This window comes from Perca fluviatilis, chromosome 3 (genome assembly GCF_010015445.1).
Source record: "Perca fluviatilis chromosome 3, GENO_Pfluv_1.0, whole genome shotgun sequence".
NCBI lineage: Eukaryota > Metazoa > Chordata > Actinopteri > Perciformes > Percidae > Perca > Perca fluviatilis.
Genome location: NC_053114.1, coordinates 8,036,554 through 8,062,595, shown reverse-complemented (window position 1 = coordinate 8,062,595; position 26,042 = coordinate 8,036,554). Strand labels below are relative to the sequence as shown.

Below are 26,042 nucleotides of genomic sequence, written 5' to 3'. Positions count from 1 at the left end.
TATGTGAACCATACAATATATTAATGTGATTCTGGGACTCACACTAACTAATACAAGTTATTTATTAGGGTGTATGTAATGTACGTAAACAAGCTGATGTGACAGCCAGAAAGCAGTCATTTACACTGATAGATGTTCAACGCCAGGGTTTATAGTTTCTATGGTAACCAAAGCCATACATCAAACCTGACTATGATGTTAATGAAGCAGGTGGCAGTCAGTCTGACAGTAAACTGTCATGGTAGTTTTCTCACTTTAACCACCATCGTCAGCACAGCACAAGCAGAGTTTAAAATGTGACACATTTAAATCACAGTGAGGAGATTTGGACACGTGGCTGACATTCATCTATCTCTTTACAGACAACATGACCCATTACCCCAAATGACACTGTCCATATGGCCTGCAGGACGCTGAGACGTGTGTGTGTGTGTGTGTGTGTGTGTGTGTGTGTGTGTGTGTGTGAGCGTGCTGCGGCTCAAGCAGCCAAGCGGCAGGTATAACGGTCTTGCGCACGCTGTCTGTCACAGCTTTGATCCCAACTCCCCTGAGGGAACCATCTCGTCAACCAGACGACCTCAGTGACCTACAGCCCCACATAACGAGTGAGTGTGTGCGCGCACATGTGTGTATATGTATAATGGCTAATAGAGAAAATAGGCATCATGCCGACGGGGGAGCTCCAGGCAGCCCATAACGGCTAGTGTAGAAAATAGATTAGATAGGAGCTTTGCGCCGCTGTCTCAACAGCCCAACTGGGTAACATTATATGTCATATATCATATCATACGTAGGGTTGGGTACCGTTTGGATTTTTACGATTCTGATGCCCAACCGGTACTTTTAAAACAATTCCGTTTCCTAACCGATTCCTAAACTGATTCTTGAAAAACTGAAAAATTACATCAAAGAAAGGCTCTTTTAATAGTTTTTTTTAAATTGAAAATTATTTAAATTTTACAATATATTAATGTTTTAAAGTACTTAAATATATAATAAGCAAACCTACAACACACAACTACAATAATTTAACAAATAACTAAATAAATGTTGAGTTGGTATGCTAACTAAACCAGCTTCAAACTGTAGCAGTTCTTTGCAGAAAAATTACCATATTTGGCTTCTCTGGCATGATACGACACCTCTCCTGACTTATGGCATGTCCTGCCCAGGAGAAAACTCTCTCAGACAGTGTCCAATAGGCTTGTACACACTGGTATGAGTTTGAAAGGGCAGACAATTTGGGGAGGCTGTCCCGCTTCCCCCACCACCAGACTACAGGGTCTTGTCCTGAACGATAGACTAGCAGAGCAAGCAATATGTTTACTAGCGATCATGTGCAGTGAATGTAAATGTAGCCTAGATTTACGGTAGCTAGCTAATGGTAAACTACAGAGAAAGTGTGATATTTTTATGTCCGTTTCGGAGCGTGTACAAAAAGCCGTCTATCAGCAGTGATTGTAGAATGCATGTCGGAGAACAGGCGTGGACATGCGCTTCACACCGCGAGCGGGCACGTGCGCCACTCAGCGGAAAAGGGAGAAAGAAAAAAGACTCTGCCGCTGTCTGGAGCGACAGAGGGAAAATATTTCAGTCGGAACCGAAATGAGGAACCAAAATTTGCATTGTAATCCGGTCTGAATACTACCGTTTGCGTAGGAACCAGTTCCATAGTGGAAGCGGGTTTCGGTACCCAACCCTAATCATACGCGCGTTGGACAGTTTACGCCTTACCGTCGTCCAATAATACCTGACAGTGGACACCCCGAAGGGCATTAGCCCGCTTATACCATGGTCACTTGCCAATTTTTTTTTTTTCAAACATTAATTCATACTTTTATATGTTTTACAATCGAAATCTAAAGTTGTTCCAAACAATAACTGTGTTTCCCTGGCTACGCCTGAGGGTTTGACTAAGACCTGGAACAATCATTCCCATCCCATAAGATTCTTATGCAATGCAAATGTTGTTCACTGCTCCATGGAATAAAACGGACCTTAGATACGACTTGCCACCCTTAGCAACCGGAGATATTTATAATCAGCTCAGCTCGTAGAACCCTTCAGCTCAGCTACGACTCAGAAAGCTAACGCTATGCTAGCAAGATCCAAAGTCAATAACATTGTGTACAGTTGGCAATCAGTACAAATTATTTGACAGGATGTTTAACATCAAGACAAGCTAGCTATCAGCCATGTCATTGTCCCCAAAACAATATAATATAAACGACTTTTACGAACAATTGTATCCACGATGTGTAACGTTACTGTCGGCCGCAGCCTGAAGTAGCGACCTGAACAGTGAACTGGATGTGAGATAACGTTATTCGCTGTGAAACAAAGTCAGTTTACAGCTGTAGTGTAACTTACTTCTTGCAGCTTGTGTGTTAGCGCCATCATGTGGTGTTCAGAGGACGAGGCACTGAAGCGCAATACAGTGTTGGAAATGACGGATTCACATTTCCTTTTTGTTTGAATGTAGCGCATTAATTTAGTCAGTTTCACTGGAACTCCTTAAAACATTTTTATGGACACCCTGCAGCCAATCAGAATTGAGTATTCACCCAGACCATGGTATAAATCATATCTATGTACAGTTTATGGTTAAAATTATAATGGTCTCATGACAGCCAATGTAAAGACCAGCCAGTTAATGACAATTTAATGTAATGGTAACACAGAAAGCTAAATAGTTTCTTAAAGTTCGATATCACATATTTATTTGTGCAGTCATTTTTGAGATTGTTTTTATTTATTTTTATTTGTGCTGTAATCAGGGCGTCATTGGAAAAGAGCTTGCTCTCAATGGCCCTCCCTGAATAAATCAATTTTATAATAATTTTCATGAAAGGTTATGTTGTCTTTGTTAATGTCAAGTTGTCATAACACAAACATCTCAAAGATCGTCAACTTAGCATGAAAAGTGTCATCATTTACCAAATGACACTTAATGACAACAGTCATGAACATTCACAAAGACTTCCTGATGTTCATGACAGTGTCATGTCTTGGTTATGACAGTGTCATGTCTTGTTATGACAATGTCATGTCATGGTTATGACAGCGTCATGTCATTATGACAGCGTCATGTTATGACAGCGTCATGTTATGACAGCGTCATGTTATGACAGCGTCATGTTATGGTTATGACAGTGTCACATCAGTCTTATGCACTCCCCTTCTAATAAAGTGTCACCATAGATAATATTCACCTCCCAGTGGCTGAAGACCAGCTGTGGACTGGCCAATCCGCTGGTCCTCTTGCGGATCTCATCGGCAAATCCAAAGCTCTCGGCCACAGGCAGAACAGCCTTGATGATGAACATGTCCGTCCCTTCCTTCATCTCTTCATGGAGGACACGACCCTCTCGCTTCCCCAGTACGCCATATACTCGGCCTGGTATAGAAAGAGACGCAGGGTCAGGACACACCTGATATACACAGCAAAACACATATCCCCTCATGTAGCTTAGAATATAGCCAGAAACAAGTTTCATCTTTTTAGAAGTAGATTCTATCAACCTGGACACTGACTGAGTTGGAGAAATGTCTAATTAATAATAATGAAATCAATGCACTCAGTAGTCTCTGGGGATTTTTACTAGAGATGCATTAAGTAAGGGTTTATGCCCAACAAGGCGTCCATCATCAGGAATTAATGAACCATTAATTTATTTTTATTTTAATGCATTTTGCATTTAAAACAATAACTCTGTTTCCCTGGTAACACCTGAGGGTTTGACTAGTCTATTTCCACGACGTTCCACTTCATGTGATTGGTTTAGAGAAATGCCAATAAACCAGTGCATGTTTGTCTTCCCTCCCAGAATGCAGTTTGGACTAGCCAGACCCTCCTCCGCAGCGCTGTGGAGGTAGGGTCTGGCAATGCAAGACTAGGTTTGACCAATACCTTGACTAATCATTCCCATCGTATAAGTTTCTTATGCAATGCAAACGTTGTTCACTGCTTCAAGGAATAGGACGGACCTTAGATACGACTTTCCAAGCTTAGCAACGGGAGATATTTCTAGTCCGTTTTGCTCAGACAGCTACGAGCCAGAAAGCTAACGTTAGCAAGATCAAGTCAATAACATTGTTACGGGTGACAATCAGTAAATTTAATCTAACAGTGTGTTTAACAACAAGTCAAGCTAGCTATCCAGCCATCCCATGGTCCCCAAAACAAACAAAAAGATTTTCACGAACAAATGATCCTCCACGTGTACTGTCGGCCGCAGCCTGAAGTAGCGACCTGAAAAGTGAATGGGATTGAGAGATGATCGCTGTGAAACAAAGTCAGTTCAGAGCGGCAGTGTAACTCACTTTTTTTAGCTTGTGTGTTAGTGCCATCCTGTGGTGTTCAGAGGACGATGCTCTAAAGGACTACACTCAGTGTTGGCAATAACAGATTTACATTTTATTTTTTGTTTAATGTAGCGCATTGATTTAGAACGGTAGTTCACCAGTTTCACCAGAACTCGTTAGTAGGTGTCCTATATAACTTTTTAATGGACACCCTGCAGCCAATTTCACCCAGACCCTGGTATAATACTGTTTATAGACTCAAATCTGAGGATTTTCCCCCCAAATTAAAACTTGTTCCCAAAAGCCTCCTGTAACACATCAGAAAGAAAGAGTTGCTTATCAGTTACTGACATGAGGGATTTAAATCTAAAGGATCATAGCTGAATGGACCATTTCAAAATTAGGAATTTCCAATAAACCCAAACTAATGGTACAAATCTCATTAAAGAAGCTAATCTTATTGTACAGAGGTAAGAATCAGCATCAGCAGAGGTATCGGCCAGGTGGAGCTTAAAGTCAGGATATTTTGGGATATTTTTCAGTTAACGCCTCACTTAATCGGCCTGCTCTGATTCGGCTGACAAAGCATTTCTTTGTGTAATGAGCTGCTGTGGCTACTTACAAGCCTGGAGATATTGTTTACCAACACGTTAAACGGCATTTCATGCCTCATTTTTATCTTAATGACTTTCAGAGAACAAGAATTTAGGGAGAGTTGTGGAGTGACAGTCAATACTGAGCTCTGCAGGCTTGTTGTTCTAATTCTGACATTTACAGGACATCTTGTTCTTAAAATTGAGGGATGTGTGTGCTTTATTGAGAGTAATGACATTTGGTGGGATTCTTTCATCAGGTATGTAGGAAGGTCCTAACTCTGCCTCTTGGGGTGCCTGGTGGTTAGGATTGCGCATTGCAAACCGGTTCAAAAATTATGATTCCAAAGGAATTTCTTTTTTTATTAGAATCGTTTGGTAAATTTGGTTTCAAATCCAATCATCAGTTCCATATTCAGTCTTGGTTTCTGTAGCGACCTCCATACTTTCAGGCGCTTGCTATGTTGCAGCCAAGGAGCACTGGAAGCGGTGGCTTTAAAACTGTAAAATCCCCATTGAACCAAAATAAAATTTTCCACCCGTCAAAGAATCTCAATCAAGGATGGATAAGAATTGAAAGGAAGAATCGGAATTGGAATCAGAATTGTTCAAATGAAAACGATGCCTAACCCTACTTGTGGTTAAAATGCATTCCATGTAACTGCAAATGTACTCAGTTCAATTCAAGCTGCCTGTCAAAGAGCTACATATGAGTTCTTCCTCTTCGAAGGAAAGTAAAGAGGGTCTATACAACAGCATCTCTTTAGGAGAGTGTGACTGCTACAATGTGCACGACGAGGGTCACTGAAGCGACATGGTTAGCTGAAGTAGCAAGCTTCTCCACTGGTTCGGACCTTTAGGTAAATTACACATTCTCCGAACAGGAATCCCTACTGGCAAAAAATGCAAGCTTTACATTTGAAATCTTCATGACATACAGTGTTCGGTGTTATGTGCCATGGATATATGGAGCCGGGGTGGAGACCGTTCTGGTCTGTCACCACAAACACAATCCCATTCAATTCCACTGTTTTGGTTACCTTGCACAGCAGCTGGAATCTCGCAATATCACGAAATCAAGCGGGAATCGCAGGATCACATATCACACGAAAATCCATCTCGTCAAGCTTTAGGTAAAAGCGTTTGCGTCTGAAATGCAGCTGAACGAACAAATCACCCGGATATTGCACTGGGTCACAGCACCTCCGGGACGCAGCGCAGATGCCCGTTGGAAAATAGAGGTCAGTGTCCAGTGAGGAGCTTCTAGCAGTTACAGCTGTGATTTAGCTGTGTGTGGCGGCCACGGCAGTTCGTTCAAAACAACAATGGCGGATGTGATAGACAGACAGTTTATCCAACCACCTGGTATATACTGTATGTGTGTGTATGTATATATATATGCCCTTTTCCAAACAGTTTTCAATGACAGCTTTCCAGATGGTTCTGTGTTAACGAACCATCTGGCTCATCAGGTTAGTATTTTGGTGTGGAGGCATACGAGACAGATATCTCAAAACTTGGACAAATAAAACCCTAACTATTTAAATGAATAAATACCAGGGAAGATACAATATCATTCATAATTACTATTTAATATAGTAATTATCTGTAATTATAATTACTGTGTGGCAGAAATTGGTTGACAGTGCAGTCTTACCCAGCACCTCAGCAGTGGCCATTATCTCGCAGGTATACATGGCAGCCATGAGCCTCTGGGGCTGAGCCTGGAAGGCGTGGCGGCAGGCCTCCTTCATGGCGGCAATCAGCTGACCGGAGACCGGCCCGTAGCAGTCTGCAGAGGCCGCCTGCGGCCTGCGCCTGGCCTGGCACGGCCCCGCTGTCCATGTCTCACTGCTTCCTTCCACTCTGCTGTCTGTTAAAGCCCCATGGGATATGGAGTCCTCCTCCAAGGAGTCCTGATGCTGTGGCACGGCTGCAGAAGACTGGATGTCCCACCTCTCCACAGCGAAGCACACTCCCATCAGGGGCTCCTCACACATGGGCCCTGACAGAGTTGCCAGCTGGAAGCCGCTGACGATGCTGTTGTCCAAGTCTCGCATACCGGCGGCCTGAGCTCCGGCCTCGCCAGCTTGGTCTCCCCTGCCCAGACACTGCCACAGCGAGGGCCGCTGGTAGCCCTCCACAAGGTTCAGCAGGATGTTGGGACCATATCTGAAAAAAACAGCAACATGGTCAATCATAGTAATGTAAGGTAATACAAATCATTCATTTGTGTTCATAGAAGCCCCATGCAGTACAGCTTCACTCTGGAGGACTTTCTTAGGACAACAAATCATTTAAGCCAACACTAGTGCTTATTTACTACAATGTAGAATGTAGAAATACTACACTTCTACATTTACTTATCAGCTGCAATAATTGAGATATTTTGGCCAATTAAACCAAGATTATTATAGTTTTGAATTAATTAATTAATACATAATTAATTCATTTTATTTTTGAATTATATTTTAGTTAAGTTCAAGTTTTAGTTAGTTTTCAAAGTGTGTCTGCTAGTTTTAGTTTAGTTTCAGTTTTTCAGAAAGGTTTAGTTTTGGTTTTTATACATTTCATTTTAGTTTGTTTTTGTCAGGGCCAGGTATTTTTAAGCTTTTAGTCAATTAGTTTTAGTTTACTAAAAATATTTTTCACTGGTTATTTTCGTTTTAGTTCACTACAGCCTGGATACCAGCCAAACTTAGCCCCGCTCACAACATTTGAGGTCGGGAAGTTCGGTCTGGACTTGATCCGTTGTGGAGCAACTATGCTCGAACCAGAGCTGTTCGGACCAATCAAATTGTACGATGATGGACAGATGATCAACAGTAACGTAATCAACCACGTCACCAAAGAGCACTTGGGTTGAATTTGTTTACAACTAAGATGGTTGCTGCTGGAGAACTGAGATGTGTAGATTCCGCCATCGCGTCTGTTATAGAAGATATCGACAGCGCATTCATTTTAAAAGAGGAACAGAGAACCGCGATCACGTATGTATACACATTGCCACACCCGTCCGCACGACACGGAAACTGCCGCCTCTGGCTTTGCTAGGTCGAAGCCTGCCTTTGACTTGTAGCTTCTGTGACGTCTGTTTCAAGTTGCTCTGATTGGTTGTAGGTCTATCCAATTGAGTGCAGAGGCATTTTCTTTCCTGGTTCGGTTGAAACACGCTCCATAATCACAGCCCAATAGAGCAGTATCAGACTAAGATTCTGACTAGAATCTGAGTATGACGATGTCAGGCTATATAATAACCCTGCGGCAGCAAATTTATTTTGCATCCAGGAGCATCTAGGCACTCTCCGTTGGCTTGCGAGCTGGAAAAACCAAACTCTGGTCAGGCCAATCACATCGTGTATAGAGTCGGTGGGCGGGCTTATCGCTGCTGCTGGGAACAGCAGTCTTCTGGAAGACTTGGAGTTAGGCTTTTCTTTGAGAAAAGAACGGCACTGAAATCATTCTTAAAAAAGGAAGATGTGTTCAGAGTTTTGCTGACCGGATATGGCAAAAGTTTAATCTATCAACTAGCTTTGCTACCTTCTTTGTTGCTCTGCCTGGTTGTAGCACTAACCTATTACGTGCAGAGGGAATTTGAGAGACAACCATTTATCCCGCCCCTCGCATTGACCTCTGTCAATGGTGAGTTTCCAGACCCAACATCTTGATGTGGGTCTGGCTTGTCAGGCTACATGAGTTTATTTATCAAAGTTCATCTTTTAAACGAAGTATGAAATTCCATCTTTCTATTTTGTGTGTTTCAATGCTGAGCTGCGAGGGAGGTTAGTAACTCAAAGAGGAAAATTTGATAGCTACTAAACCTGAATAACTCTAGCCTTAAGCCTAATAAAAGCTTCAGCTAAATGTTGGTATGTTTTTTGTCACAGAACGAGGACTTTGTCGCCCATCACTGGAAGAGCATATTAAGTTAGCAATAACAGCAAACTGCATCAACCGCAATTAAAACAGCAGTAGAAGAGAAAATAGGGAGACTTTTAAGTAAAATAGAATGAAATACGTTAATAAAGAAAAAATTAGGATTAACGACCTGTCTCAAATACAGGCCTGGTTCCTGGTTCTTTAGTTGAGGTAAATAAAGACCAGAATTCCTTTAGGACAAGGACTGCTCTCTTCTTCCTGGTCTTATCATCATCAACATAAATATATGTTCCATGTGAGCCCAAACTGAATACTTTTTGCCTCCCCTGATCCCCATGTCCCGTGACTCTGCTTTAAATGTATAAATGATATAAATTTGAATAAAATCCGTGTCAGACCTGCGAGGGCCAAAGGCCCAGATATGCTCCACAGCGTTCCTCCACTTCCTCCCCTGCAGCAGGCTCTCCAGCTGGGCCTTGAGTCCAGCGATGGCCTCCAGGGTCCTGGGGCTGACGTCCAGACTCTTCCCCTCCCTCAGGGACATGTTCACCTGCTCTAGAGTCCGAATCAGCTCCGTGCTGCTCTCCAACAGACAGGTCACCTCTGAAAAAAAACAAATCATTATTGACATTGTTTCATGGAAGAGTGAAATTATGACAGTTTGTTTATAGTTTCATTCATTGCAGAAAATCTGTTTTTACAAATCACATCTAGTATTTGAGCGGTTTTATTTCAGTGCTCCTTAATCTGCTTTCCCTGACACAGCCTGCTAGTTTTCCTACATACCTACGTATGCATATGGGGTATGACTTTGGGACCTAATTATTAAAAAATGCAGCAGTAATAAAACTTGAAAATCATCACAGAGGTGCTGATAACAATTTGATAAGATTTATTTTATACAGAACTTTCCAAAACCGCCTATGTAGAAATAAATGGGATATTGATATGGGAGGGTGTGTAGCCGCAGACACAGCACCCCCTCCTCTCTGCTTCTCTTCATAGTTGTCGGATTCATCTACCAACCCTTTGTAAGCTGGCTCAGGTTTGCCTTGGACCAGCTCATAATTATGCTGTTGTAGTTTTAGACTGCCGGGGGACTTCCTTTGACACACTGTGCTCCTCTCTCTTTCCATCTGAGGGCATTCATGTCCCAGTAATTCTTTTTACTAACTTAGCTCTGGGGAGATTTTCTTGGGGTTTGGGGTGGCACCTGGTCCTGCTTGATGCCCTGCTACGCCCTGCACTGCAACTACTATTTATAGTCATAGTTCCATTATCTTAATTCATATCTCAAATTCATCATACCAACTGCTATAATTATTATGAATCATATTTCTCTATATCTGTCTTCCCAACTGGTGGCGGCAGATGGCCACCCACCAATAGCGTGGTTCTGTTAGAGGTTTCTACCTGTAAAAAGGAAGTTTCATTTCGCCACTGTCACACCAAATGCTATCTCTTGGGGGGAATTGTTGGGTCTTTGTAAATTATATTGTGGTCTAGACCAGGGGTTTTCAAATTGGGTGAATGTGAGCCTCCCCTTAGAGTAGGTAAGGACAGCTGAGCCCCCCCTTCCCCAAAATCCCATCCGCCTGCCCTAACCCACACACGCCTCTGCAGTAAATGCCATCTTTTGTGTTCCAGGCTCATTAAATGTAAATATTTTTTAATATTGTATTTGAAATATATCTCTTATGAGATTTTGAAGAACAATTTGAAGACATTTTATTTTGCCACAACACCTATTTCTACCTTTTTCTGAATCAATATGCTGTAAATATCTTTATGTAAAGGGAAACGGATTACAATCCAAATATAAAAACATAATGGACTATAGTGAAGTAAGGCTCTCAGGCTTTCTGTATTGCATTCATCTATTTATTCTAGATCTGCTTTTGTAATTATATCTGAGTCAGCACAGTCAGCTTAGGCATAATTTACTCTTACCTTCTATTTTTTTCATCTTTTGTTGAGGAAGTAACCTCAATTATACATATATACATATACATATATTATTCATTGTAATTTATTAATAAAACCCTGGACTGTAATATTTCAGATGTTTGAGCAAGATTTCTGCTCATGTCAAAAACTTTGTGCACATTCAAAATATAACTCATCCCATCTGTGTTCTCTGAGGTTTGGAGGAGTCATGATATTTTGTGAATAATAAAGTTATAATAGGCTATTACAAGAGTAAAGTCACTATATTTCAGAAAATAATCTACCTGCACCATAGCCTGCTGTGCAATACGTGATTGCTCTGCTGATACGGTAGATCTCAGACCTTCTGACACACACAGAGCCCCGTTTGGGTCTCTGGTCTCTGAATGAGACAAAGTTTAGGGAAGTGGCTGAATGCTCCTCTACTTCGGAGGAGGAAAACCGAAACTACGACAGAAATACACAGAGCTCAAACGCGACACATGTCCACAGCAGACCGCGTCCTTTATAAACCTGAAGCTGCACAGCTTTTTACAGCAAGAGTGGACACTAAACAACGTCTAGTTTTATATTTGTCAGTCACTTTTCAAAATACATTCAGGGCTGAAGCCCTGGCAAAATCAGATGACGCCATGTCTGTCAGTGGGAACAATGAGGCCGCACTTTTGATGCGCAGAGGTGTTCAATGTGGGGCTGCACTGCAGAGAGAAATAAATGTAAGTCGTCCTCCACCTGCAGCCTTGATCTGTATTTGTTTTTAATCAGGGTCAGTGCAGAAAACCCACACTCACACAAGTAGGTGGAGGTGGAAGGGGATTAGGACTTTCATAGCTTTAGTGGAGATCTGGGGCAACTCGCTCTCCACATAACCATAAACGCGTGATCGGCATTTCTCCCAGTCTCTGTCACACTAACTGAAACCTAACTTTAACTCAGGATCATATTTCCTACGTTTTTTTGCTGGGTTCCGTCTCCTCCATTAATGCTAACTTCTGTTGACTTGGGACAAGGAAACAATGCATTTTAAAGCTAATACACGCACGCACAATTACCGATAAATACAGAGTTATTTTTTCTTCGCATGTCGCGCCTCCCCTAGAGTAAATTATGCCTAAGCTGACTCAGATATAATTACAAAAGCAGATCTAGAATAAATAGATGAATGCAATACAGAAAGCCTGAGAGCCTTACTTCACTATAGTCCATTATGTTTTTATATTTGGATTGTAATCTGTTTCCCTTTACATAAAGATATTTACAGCATATTGATTCAGAAAAAGGTAGAAATAGGTGTTGTGGAAATAAAATGTCTTCAAATACAATTTTAAAAATAATTACATTTAATGAGCCTGGAACACAAAAGGTGGTGCCTCCCCTGTGGCTCTTTGGAGCCCCACCAGGGGCCAGTGTCCTGAGCTAACTCCTGTTAAATAACAATAAATATAATTTAATTGAATAGTCTCATTTCACGATATTAATATAATAACGATATATTGTCCAGCACTAACACAACATATAAGCAAGTTTCTTTAGTGTATACTGAGAGCTTCAGCTTGCTTGGTGTGTCCAGGTCTTACCCTGTGGCAGGGGGATGGCCCGAACGCTGACAGTGGCCAGTCTGTTGGGAGTTGTGAGGGTGACCAGTCCACTGTGGTCCACATGGAGGGTGTCAGACGGACGACCCTGAGAGGCCTCTTCTTTCACCTAGCAACACATTCACACACACACACACACACACACACACACACACACACACACACACACACACACACACACACACACACACACGCGCACACACACGCACACACACACACTCTGGTAATGTAAAACATGTCACTTCAACACACAACTGTAAAACAGAAAACATTTGGTAACACTTTATTTGATGGGTGTGCATAAGACTGACATGACACCATCATAACTATGATATGACACCTATCATGAACATTAAGAGCATTTTTGAACGTGCATGACTGTCATTAAGTGTCATTTGATAAATTACAACACTTTTAATACAAAGTTGGCATTGTTTAAGATGTTTGTGTTATGACAACTTGACATTAAGCAGGAAAATATAGCCCGTCATAAATATGCATCATAGCAGGCGTAATGATCAGACTTTATAAAACTATTTAGCTTTATGTGTTGACATCCCATTAAACTGTTATGAAGTAGTTGGTTTTTACATTGGCTGTCATGTCATAGTTACGACGGCACAAGTCAGTCACACCCCGTCAAATAAAGTGTTAGCGAAGCTTTTTATGAACTGGTTATTTATTGATGTGGACTACAGTTCAGTAAATGCGGTGGACTGACCTGGTGAATGATGGCTACTTTGTGCTGCTTCCCAAGGTCTTCGTTCACCATGTCCACTTTCGGGGGACGTACCACTGTTTCTCTGAATGGAATGATGGGCTTGGACGCGCTAATCTCTATTTTAGCAAACCTTTAAAAAGACAAGTAAAAATCTTGTTAATGATACTAACGAGATAATTTGGTCTCCAAAGTCCGCCATCAGCTTCATGCCAGTTTGATATATGACTAAATACATAACCTGAGAACTGAGAGTTAAATACATTTTTAAATGGAAACAAGACTCAGAGTAAGAGCTAATATGGTGATGTTAAGCGGGTAATGCAGAGCTGGAACAATCAATTGGTAAGGAATACAAAAAAGAAGCTATTTTATTTTGCCTCCCGCCTGTGAGGATTTGATGCTTTTCTTTGTCATATATGAAAGTAACATTAATATCTTCTGGTTTTTGGAGTGTTGGTCAGATAAAAAGCAATTAATCCTTTGAACCAGAAAATAAATATGCATTCATCATTTGCTGCAGCCCTAAGGTAACATTTGCTAACTAGCTCTAAACAAAAACTACAGCTGAGGCTGATGGGAATGCCATTAGTTTTAACAGAAATTTTGACCTGAAGATGAAAGTAAATGTTATTAATCAGTTCATCCAGAGGGTAAAATAATCTGACATCTCACATCTGAATCTAATTTCCCGGCAATGCACCCAATATTTCACACAAAACAACAAACGTAACCTCAAAGTGGCGCTAGATGAAAAGTCAGGGAATCACCAAAGTCAGCAGAATGTGTTCCTTGGGACCACCAATGTCTATAAAAAATTCAGTGGGGATCCATCCAGTAGTTGTGGAGATATTTCAGTTTGGACCAAAGTGATGCATCGACTGACTGGCAATACCATCCCTAAAACCACGCCGCTGGCATGGCTAAAAACAGAACATACAAACCCACCACTATCATACTACCACTATCACACTAAATTAAAGTACTAACTACGAAAAGCCATCAAGCAAGCAGGAGAGCAAGTCAGCAAGAAAACAACACGAAACGTCTGACATAAACTTGTTCCATCACCAATAACAAAATGCTCCTATTCTTCTTCTAAGTAATTTCCCCATGTATTTTTTTGTAAGTTACTGATTGAACAACAATCTTGGAAATTGGTCCAGTATTAAGCAAGACGGTTGCAGTCAATATTGGGCTATTGGGCAAATGTGCACCTTTAATTTCGTCCACTAAAAGAGCTGTTTTTGCCACTGACAGACTCAGATTATTAAGTGATTATTAAATATTAAGTGTCTTGGCTACATTATAGAAAGGATCCCTACAGAGATAGACCTTTTTCTTCAAAAGAAAGATCTGTTTTGTTTTCGATGAAACAAGAAACGTCTGACTTGACTTGATCCATCATCAATAAAAATATTCTCTTATTCCCCTTTCATGTACTTGTCTGCAAACTACAGCTGACACTGCAGTGAAAGATACTGCTGGCTTTGGAAATAAGACGAGATAATGGATAAACTACACAACAACGTCAAAGAAATCTGAATGAGGACGTTCCTGGCACACGTCTTTTGAAATCAAGTTTATATCTCAATTACTGTCACAGTTATGAGTAAAAGAATAAACTGTAATTGTCCACACCAACTCCAAAATGAAACCAACTGGTCCTTGCCTAAAGACTTTTGGTCTGTGTACTAAAACATTCACATAAGCTTGTCAACTGTTTCTGAGATATCCTGCTGACAGAAAAGAGGGGGCCAACACAAAACCGCCTTCACACAGGGAATGGATTTCAAATTTATGAGAGAACTTGCCTCTTAACTCAAATAAAAAAAAAAGACATTATGTGCTGAAAGCCGTATTCAGCCAAACTGAATATATTTTGCCACCTCTGATTCATGTCCTTGCTGTGTCTCTGCTTTTAAATCTATCCTGGAGGAGGCACGGCTTATAAACAGCACAGAGCGAGGTTGGATATAATCCATGAGAGACGCTGTAAATATTAATATGAACAATAACACATTGAAGTAGAGGGCTTCAGACCTCTGCCACTGAATCTCGGTCCCTTCACAGACACATGGAATGACATCAGCTGATAGCTAAGTGTTTTTTTAAACATGGACAGATGTTGAGCTGAAATGATTAGCCGATCGAAAACAAAAAGATTGCTTCATTTCTCAAGCAGAAATGCCAAAAATTGTCTTACTTCAGGTACTCAAATGTGACAGTTTGCTGCTTTTCCTGGTCTTACATTAAAATGAAATGAATATTGTGGGGTTTAGACAGTACATTTTTCTAGGTTTTCTAATTTAGTTATAGACCAAATGATTAATCAAGAAAATAATGGGTAGATTAATCCATTATGAAAATAATTGTTAGTTGCAGTCAGGTGGGGGGACCCTAAGATCCCCCCGGATCTTCGGTCCAAATTCCATTCTCAAATGTAACACTTTAAAGTTTCTTACTACTTTAAAGTTAGTTCACCTGTTACTCTCATTATTTCCTTCTTCCAAAACAGCCAAGAGATGAGTTTTCATTAAAAACTAAATTATGCCTGGTGTGATAACTGTATGCTAAATTAATCAGAGCACACAGGGCCATAGGACCTGCTGCTGACAAGCATTTAAAAGGCTATTTTTTAAATGGAGTGCGACACAGTTAGTCCACATAAAACACACAGCTTCACTTCAGGTTAACTTCACGGAGAACAATGAGTGGAAAATGCATTACTGATGTTTTTTAACTGACTATTCTCTGTCTAGTTTAGCCAAAAACACAGAATCTGCAGCGCGTTACCGTGTCGTTCACTACTGAGCCTGTTTGTATCCGGTAGGCTACCGGCAACGTGATCTTCACCTGTCCAACTGACTTTAAAAGATAGTACGCGACTGTCCTGATTTTATTACAGACATGTAAAATCACAGCAGACAGTTGCCTTGTACATGGACTCAGGGTGGTGCGCTGCTGAGAGTGAATAGAGGAAACACTGGAATGGATATTTGGTGTTATTCTAAATGAACGGGAAACACTGATGTATAAAACTGCCAATTAGACTAATTTACCTGTTAATCGAAGGTACTGGTATGTCGTTCTGGATCATTCTGGGTCATTTTAACACCTAGATGCAGCTGTAGACAAACGTGTCTACTTTCAATAGTGTGCTCTATTAGAAGACTATTTCAGGCCATTCAGGCAGGGTGATACTTTAACCTGCATGGTTACTTAACATGCAGGTGAAAGCGCTGTTCTATAAATCAAGAATTTTACCGCTGTTTTATGTCCTTGAAAAATGTTTTCCTACGAATCCCAGATACTACAGGATCAGTGGTGCAATCAGCATAATAATAACAGAATGTGTTCCCCTAACAGCTTTTTAAAATCTCATTGACATGAACTTGTCCAAAAAGAAAATACAAACAAAACAACTACACTGTTTGCAGTCAGTGTGACTTAAGTTAATAGTGCCAATACAAAAAAAGCATGTTGGCTTTGAAGACGACATGGAACATCCGCACTGATTAGGCTGTCTGTCTGTATTATAGGCTTTACTGAGCGACAACACAGGTGCTCCTTGGCCAGGGGTCACTGCGTCATTCCTAAAAACATGACTGTGTCTATCTCTGTGTTAGGTGGTGCAGGCACAGGGCTGAGACACATGCACATACTTGCTTGTCTTATCTAGCAAGCGGCAGAAATCCAGGTAATCCACTTCTTCCCTGTCTCTGCTGCTGATATATTCTCTCACTCTGTTAATGATGATCCGCAATAAGTCACACTCTTAGGTTCCATGGTTGCCTGTGAAAAGCAAGACTAGCCTCACTAACATTGTAAACATCTGCTCTAAGATCACTGAACTTCAGTTACCAGACCTGAACTCCTTCTGGAAGAAACTGGTAGTCCAGAAAGCCATGTTCTTTCTTGTAGATTATCTTTAATGCCCTCAGGGCAGCAGCGAAACAAGCTGCAATGTAACACTATTGGGCAATTGTGCACTTTTAATTTCGTCCACTAAAAGTTCTGTTTTTGCCACTGACAGGCTCAGATTATTATTCTAAGTGTCTGACAACAAAGATTCCCTACGTAGATAGACCTTTTTTTTTTTTTTTTTTTTTAAAGAGTAAGATCCTTTTTGTTTAACATGAAACAGCCCTGAAATCGTTATCGCCAAACCCACCAGACTCCATTTAAATGAAGACAAATTTCATTATCGTAAAATACACTTAATTTAAAGTCGACAGAAACAAAATAAAACTATTAAAAGCCATCTTGGTTCGTCTTTCCACTGTTCCAACAATCACAACCCTGGTTTGGTTGAAACAAAGCCTTAATTATCCCATTTACATGTGGAAATATGCTGGCTCTATACATGCTAACAGTACTGTTTATTAAAATGGAGTCTGGTGAGTTTGGCGATGGTGATTTCAAAACTGTTTCTGGTTAAACAAAAAGCATCTTATTATCAATACCGAACTAATTTCAGGTATTCTTTATTGTAAATTACGTTACTGATTTAACAAACTCAGGGCCCTCCCCTGACTAAACTGGGGATAGGTGGGCTACATGTGTATATCTGTGTGTGTGTGTGTGTGTGTGTGTGTGTGTGTGTGTGGGGGGTTGGTATTGAAGCACTTTATGCTACATTTCCATGTATAAAAAGTGCTGTATAAATAAAGATTGATTGATAAATAGGCAACTGTCTGCTAGCAACTTTAGCATCAGTTAAAGCTGCCTCCAAGAGGCCAAAAGAAAAGATTCAGTTAATGCGGCTTTATTTAACACTGTGCTCCTTAAAGATGCAGTAGGTAAGTCTTATAAAACTAACTTTCTGTCATATTTGCTGAAACTGAACCTGTGTTCCAGTAGAACTACATGAATTATGTAATATAAAAAAAAATCCAGCTCCTCTGGCACCACCTACAGCCTGTAGTGCGATTGACAAAATTCCACCATTCCCGGTTGATTTTCTCCAATCAGGGCCACAGGGGGGGGGGTCTATCTGCCTGTCAATCACTGCTCAGGCACGTACACGCATATATAGCGTTCTCCCCTCCCCCTTCCCCGCGCACAAGCTGCAGAAAGATTTCCCAAAACTCTGGTAAATATATTGGAGGGAATTTTCAGAGGTGGCGTGAGCTCCGGGATTTTAAAGATCTGAAGAACGATGCAGACGTAGCCACATTTCTTCTCGACAGGTAACATAATTACCATGAATGATTTATCTTTCACTTGGTTATTAGTAGTCAAAAGTCCACAAAGCTACATGGTGAGCATGATAGTAACGTTTGCACAGTGGTCGGTCTGATATGATGCTGAAATGGCTAACGTTAGCTTGCTAGTTAGCATCGTTTTACTGTTGGTGAGTAAAGTTAACATTGTGTTGGTGTTTAGTTATTGAAAATGTTGTCTGACATGACGTTAGTTCTGTCACACTCCCTTGTGTGGGAGGGGCTTAGGAGACGGTTTGGGCTGCAGCAGAAAGGGGGGAGGGACTGAGAAGTTGAAGATGTTCAAATTTGTTGGCAAAGTCCTGGATCTTCACAGTCTTACCTACACCAGCTTTAACTGTGATACTGAGGATGAAAGGACCCAATCTACAGGATAAGTAGGGGTAAAGGTACGGTGTTTTTAAAGGCACATTGGTCTGCATTGGTGGCTAATATATTAAAGCCTGAAATGAGACAATTCAAATATTGTTGTTCTGACTATGACATTTCAGCCGATTACTCCATCTAATAATGTGGAGCCTTTTTTTGAAATAGTGACTCCAGCTGAAATATCGTTCTGAGTAGTATCAGTTCTATATAAGTAGCTTCCAAAACTGGGGAATGATAGAAACTACTGGATCTCATCCTGATGTCAGCAAGAACAAATAAACAGCAGTCTTCATTTTAACAACAAACACATTGACAGAGGAGGTTAGGAAGAGAGGTAAGCAGACCGTTTTTTTTTTTTTGGGGGGGGCACAACTGTGACCAAGCCTTCCCAAATATGTTAAAAATGTTATATTTCTGGATGGACTGAACCCCAAAAGTTTGTGGTGGGTTATACATCCATGGTGAAAAGGCAGACATTAAATCGTTATCAGATCACTCAAACAAAGATTGATTTTAATTGGAGAATCTATTATTGTAACCCAGCCCTGGACGGAATTATCAATCTAGTGCACTACTGAACACTGTTTACCATGTCAGCCTTTGTCATATTTGGCACCTGGCCCAGATCTGACCACAAAGAGAGAGACAGAGAGAGGGCGAGAGAGAGATAATCCTCTCAGAGTGCTGTGATGTCACAGTCTCGTGCTGACTCGAGTGGCTGAGCAGCGCTGACCTCATTCTAAACATGACATGACACACTGCAGGTCAGGCTGCTCGCCAGCCATGTCACAGAGGGCTCAGGCTGCCATGGGCCAGACCAACCAGTCACCTGAAGAGCCAACTAGCCAGCCAACCAAGCTAGCCAATCAGCTAGTTTATGAGACAGTCAACTAGCTAAGAAAACATTTAACAGGCCATCATGTCACATCACCGGCCAACAAAGCAAACAACGAGCCAATGATGAGTCATGCAGCAAGCCGTCCACCTATCCAATCAGGAAGCCACCCTAGGAGCTTAGTAGCCAGTCAGCAGGCCAGCCCTTGACCTCCTTTGCCATCTCTGTCCCGAGCTGTCTGTCCTGGCTCTAAACATAGCAGCAGCATTACACATGGCCTCCTTTCTTCAGCTGGAATCCCACAAATATAGTGCAGAGTGGAATCCTCATCCACCAACATGACTGACAGAGGCTTACTCCCAAATCAGACAGCAAAAAGAATCAATTCACTTAAAGGAACACGCCGACTTATTGGGACTTTAGCTTATTCTCCATATACCCCAGAGTTAGATAAGTCCATACATACCCTTCTCATCTCTGGGTGCGGGTTGTAACTCTGTCTGACGCCCCCACCGCTAGCCTCGCTTAGCCCAGATCCTGGAGGTAACCGGCTCCAACTAGCCTACTGCTCCCAATAAGTGACAGAATAACGCCAACATTTTCCTATTTACATGTTGTGATTTGTATAGTCACAGCGTGTACAAATAACAACGTCACATGAGACACAGCCATATTCTAACCGTATACATACTGGGAACTATATTCTCAGAAAGGCGAAGCACTGCTACTCTCTGCTCCTCACCACGGGGCTTCTCAGGTGCTTTGAGCAAATCACTCCGCCCAAGTAGCAGAAGTTTCATCAGCTTTCATTTTAAATGTTACTGTAGATTTTGATTTCAGTATGAGAGCACAATCTGAGTGTTACAGTTGACTTTATATAAGTGTTTTTATCTGTGTGTGCAGAAGCAGACTAACACCAGCCGTTTGTAGAGAGATGGGTCTGACCTGTCTACTGGAGCTTCTCTGTCTCATTCCTTCTTCTGTCACTCATTCTCCTCTACTCTTTTGAACTTTAAAGTGTTTCTTTGAGTCTGACTTTCCCTCTTTGAAATGTGTTGGATTTCCACCCAGTGAAATAAGTTCTTGTGTCTTTTTTTCACGGCTGATGCCAAACTGCTCACAGATACAAGGCTTTAGTAATAGCTAAGTGTAAAAAGAACACCATCCAACAGACAGCAAGTGCTGTGTCAGGGTTCTTGAGCTATATCTGTGTGTGTGTGTGTGTGTGTGTGTGTGTTTTTGTTTGTTTATGTGTGACGCAGCAGACACGTACGCAGTGGGGGAAGAAGTATTCAGATCCTTTACTATATATACCACACTGTAGAAATACTCTGTTACAAGTAAAGGTCCTGCATTGAAAATATTACTTAAGTAAAAGTACCTGAGTATCATCAGGAATATGTACTTAAAGTTTTAAAGTAAAAGTACTCAATGCAGAAAAATCCTCACATTTTAGAAACTGGAAAGGATCCAAACAGTTGTGTGTTTAATGGTCTAATCATTTCAGCTGGACTTGTAGTCCGTTATGTTGTTGGCTAGCTTCATTGATAATAAAACATTGTATTGTATAAACTACATGTGTTTTGTGTGCAAAAATCTTAATGTGTTAAGTAACTAGTAACTAAAGCTGTCAGATTAATGTGGTGGAGTAAAAAAGTACACTATTTCTCTCTGAAATGTAGCGGAGTAGAGGCAGAAAGTGACATGAAAAGAATGCTGTCTTGAGTGGATAAAGCTAATTAATCCAGACTCCCAGGGCTGATCTGGCTGGTAAATTGGCTAGCTTGCCATTTGCAAATTACTTCAACAGCTAATGTTACGAAGCAACCAACAACGTCAGATCCATGCAGCACAGTTACATCTAGCTGGCTAACCTAAGCTTGCTTGGTCGCTAATGTTATCGCTAGCAAAATACTGTCTGAGTGGATATGTTATTGATTGATTGATTGATTTATTAGACAGTAACAGAAATAAATGCATAACAAAATGCCAACACAGTGACATTGTACATTTATCAGAACTGTCGAGGATGACACAAGAAAGTTACAAACTTATTTCCATTGTGGTCCTCGTAGTCTGACAAAGATGTCCAGGCAAGCTACAGATGACTAAAAGGTACCTTATGTACACTCAACCACATCCAAATACAAAATAAATACAAATATATACACTGTAATAATAAATATTCTTTTAAGACTACATAAAAGATTGAATCTAATTAGCATTTAACAACCATTCACCACATGCTCGATTAAAACAACGATCTGACTGGCTTAACTTAATCCCAACTGGGAGTTTGTTCCATTCCATTGCCGCCATGTACAAAAAAGTATTTCGCCCAGAACAGGTCTTAAATCTACACGGAACTATGTCTGTGGCACTACCTCTCGTTGAGTACCTATGAGAATTTCTAATAAGCTTAAAATAATCTTTAAAATACTTTGGCTCATTCTTATACAAAATCTTTCTTGTTAATCTTAGTTTCAACTGTCTCACCCTGTTTTCAACTGTTAGTTAGCTAGCTTGCCAAATTACTTCAACAGCTAACATGATCCATGATACTAGTTTATGTATTATGACAAACAGTGTTGAACGGAACAAAGCAAAGGTGTATAACCATCTGCTATTTAATAGCCAAGAGCCATGCAAGGCAGGGTTGACCAGCTGGCTCTGGTGTGACAGCGCGGCATGGATCTGCTGTTGGTTGCTTTGTGGCGTTGAAAACAAGGGTTTTATGAAAGTTAAACTTAGAACATTTTAGGGTATCATTACTTTTAACTAAACATTTTTTATCTTTTCTTGTTTATTTATCTTTGCGGCTTGGCTTACGACCAAGTGATTGTGTTCAAACCCAATCCATCTAAACCAGAGGTGTCAAACTCTATTTCACCAATGGCCACACTGGAAAATGAGAATCACATCAAGGGCCAGACATGTTATAGTTTATTGACATGCTTTTATTTCATTAAAAAAGTAAAAAATTATTGCATGCCTCATGTACCCTTCTCTCACATAGAGTTTGGTCCACATAAAGCCTGAAAAATGTACCATTAGCCATCATATAATTTAGTAAAATCAATGCATTCTGATTACATTTTTAAAAGCAACATTTTTTTTTCCTAAGCAGTTCAAAGAAAAGACTCAATTAAAGTACAAGTACCTCAACATTTGTACTTATGTACAGTACTGGAGTAAATGTACTTAGTTACATTCCACCACTACATTTCCGCTTGTCTGCCTCTTTATATTTTTCCATCAACACAGGTACGTGCATTCGCTTATGACTCTGCAAACATAACTCAGGTTGATGTAAGTCATCTTTGCCTCAGTTATAAGACTGATAATAAATTAACTTTTTACTGTGCCCTAAAAATAATATTCATCCATACTGGACAGTCTTATAAAACTAGTCAGTACAGACAAATGTTGTCGGCCTGACGACAGATCAGATCAGATCAGAAAACAGTCATATATGTGTGTTTCTGGTGGGCAATTTCAATGCAATGTTTTCTGTCATAGAATGAGGAGGACTTATTAATATTTACTCAAATAGGAATAAGTCAACCAAATGTTCTTTGGACTAATTCTGTAGCATATGTAAATGTGTTAGGTTACAAAACTGTAAATGGAGTAACGTTGTAATAATAAAAATTCTATTTATTTCAATTGCAATGCATTAAAAACAGTAATCATACAGGTTAAAACAGTGAAACATGACACACGATAGCCGGCCAGAATGTTCTGTAATTGGTCCAATAGTCTGAACCATCCAAAAAAATGTTTTTAGAACAGAAACAAACCAAACCATGGTTCAGTTTGATGCAGACCGAGAGCACCACTTTTGGTTTGACCAAGGGTTTCACATCTGTAATTTTGGTTTGGATCGTATTGAAAAGTCCAAGTCAAGTCTGGACTCGTCTCACTTTGCCAGAGCTTCCTGCACAGCGCTTCGGAGGAGGGTCTGGTTAGTCTACACAGCATCCCGGGATGGGAATGAAGCGGTCCACACTTCCTGTCTCCTAAAGGGGTGTGGCCTCGTTTGAAACTGTAGTGAACGTCGTGTGGATGGATAAAAAGTTATATTTGTAAAATGTATTAATATGTTCTTTTGCTAACGTTAGATATTTACAGAGCTAAAAGACATATTTAGCATCACAGAGATTAGTTTTGTTTGGGCGTTCACGAACGTTAGCTGACGTTAGCTTCTCTGTGTTGCGAGATCTTGTGAGAGTTTGGTCCTGAGAAAATGTTTATTCTCCCCTGATGGGTCTGTCTGAAAAATGCCACTTTAGTGTCAGAATGTTCTGGAGATGTGTGGCCTGTGAGAAATTGGTCCAATATACACCATACACTATGGGATGAAAGGATCGCTCATAATCTGTGTTCACGGGCGCCGGGATAGCTCAGTTGGTAGAGTGGGCGCCCATATACAGAGGTTTACTCCTCGATGCAGTGGTCCCGGGTTCGACTCCGACCTGCAGCCCTTTGCTGTATGTCATTCCCCCCCTCTCTACCCTTTCATGTCTTCAGCTGTCCTGTCAAAATAAAGGCTGAAAAATAAAATCGGTGTTCACGTTCACTCCTCCCATTGGAATCAATACACCCAGACCTGCTGCTAGTCTCTTAAAGAGGCGTGGCAGTGGCGGAGCCCACGGGCCACAGGCAGGAAACTATTCCAAGTTGGGGTGTCTCGGTTCTAAACCGTCTCTGCTTTGGTTAACTGCTCCTCAGATCTCTGTTGGGTGAATCCAGACAGCTAGCTAGACTATCTGTCCAATCTGAGTTTTCTGTTGCACGACTTAAACAACTTTTGAACACATGTTCCACCAAAAGAAGTTCCTTCCCACGGCTATTTTGCTAAGTGCCATTGCTCCGTATAGCGCTTTGCACTGCCCAAGACAATTGTCATTGGTTTAAACTAATGCCAATAAACCAGAGCACGTTTGTCTCCCATCCCAGAATGATGTGTGGACTAGCCAGACCCTCCTCCGCAGCGCTGTGAAGGAAGGTCTGGCAATGAGAGACTCCTCGCTTACCAAATTGCCAGTGTGATGGTGTGGAGAAGGTGCTTTTAAAGGGGATGAAAGATGCAGATATACGCCACCAGCTGCTAATGCACCTCTCTTTGATGTATGGTAATATGTTCTTCCATATGCAGGTGCACTCTGTGTGCGCTGCACACCTCTTGCCACAAAAGCACCAGGACTGCTCTTTGAGCTCTCTGCTTTGAATCACCCTGTTTCACCCAGTAAATTATCTTAAAAACAGCCTATTTGTGAAAAAACATGAATGATAGGCTTACTGGCCTATAGGTAAGGTAGTCACTAACGTAGCCATACACAGATACAGTTAATCCTAAGGATTCACTGTGTGCTACATGTATGTTTAACAGTAAAACATGATTTATTAAATCATGCCAACAATTATTATTGTAATAGCTTAGGATTCTATGCATTAAAAAGGTATGTATAAAGGCTTTAGGCCGCCCTACACATTATTGTAGGCCCGGTTTAATATAAACTTAATTTTTTACAATATATGTAGTAGGGGAACCCTGCTCCATCTCTCTTTCAGTTAAGGGGTGTTTGGCTTAAAAAAATGTTGAAGACCCCTGCCCTAATATAAGGGGTGCTCCCTGATGTTGTTTGCTCTTTTTCAGGTTGTGGTTGGCGACTAGCGGGGCCTTGGGCCTTTGGTTGTTGGATTAATTGATCATCATGGATTGTAATTGGTGGATCGCTGTTAGGGCTGCACGATATGAGGAAAATATTTATTCTATATCATGGCAAAATATTAAAATAAAAAAAATTAAAATGATTTTTGCAGAACTGTACAAAATGGATCCATACAAAACAAAGATTTTTTTCTTTAGTTTGTAGGATATTTGTAGGCTGGGAAGTCTCTGCAGCACCACAATACTTCACTCAGAATTGACAGGATTGACACATATTTTGCCTTTAACAAATATTGCGCCCCCGCTGTGATTTGGATATTGCACTAGACCATAATGCGATTTCGATAAAATTGTGATTAATTGTGCAGCCCTATTAGCTGTGCGTGCAGATCCTGCATGTCACTGACTAGCAACAAACTCTGTGTATCCAAAAACACTTAAATCAGTGTGAATTACGTTATATCAGACACAGACTTCTGTTGTCCTCTAGTGTTATGTTTCCAGCTCCGCGGCTCCAAACTGTAACCTTAGGTGGGACTAGGGGTGTTGAAATTAATCATTGCGTCGACGCATTGCAATGCAGACCTGGACGATTCTGCATCGATGCAATGACAGACCATAATCGATTATTGCCTAATGATGTAACTTGTTGATTTTGCGGTCGCTGCTTTTTTGGTTTTTGCCTTTTGTCTGTTGTCTGCAGTGTTCAGACTCTGCTACATTCAGGAAGTGTCTTTTTTAGGAGCAGATACAATAAAAAGGGAAGTTCATATGTATTGAATTTGTTGATGAAAACCATGTGTAGCAATATATAATAATATTGAGGAGGTGACACATCGTGATGCATCGGGATATTGAATCGATTACAATCGTAGACAGGATAATAGTAATCCAATCGTGAG

At 40.8% G+C, this 26,042-nt stretch overlaps 1 protein-coding gene across 4 annotated transcripts in view; it reads right to left on the bottom strand.

Annotated features, from left to right (window-relative positions):
• Positions 1–26,042, bottom strand: part of efl1 (elongation factor like GTPase 1) — a 130,456-nt gene that overhangs the window by 7,072 nt on the left and 97,342 nt on the right. For all 4 annotated transcript variants that reach the window (XM_039794987.1, XM_039794985.1, XM_039794984.1 and 1 more), the window contains exons 18-22: positions 13,041–13,170; positions 12,302–12,428; positions 9,176–9,380; positions 6,556–7,070; positions 3,213–3,397 (exon numbers count right to left, since the gene is read on the bottom strand). In XM_039794987.1, the coding sequence (XP_039650921.1) occupies positions 3,213–3,397; positions 6,556–7,070; positions 9,176–9,380; positions 12,302–12,428; positions 13,041–13,170 (1,162 nt within the window). The remainder of the gene's footprint in view (positions 1–3,212; positions 3,398–6,555; positions 7,071–9,175; positions 9,381–12,301; positions 12,429–13,040; positions 13,171–26,042) is intronic.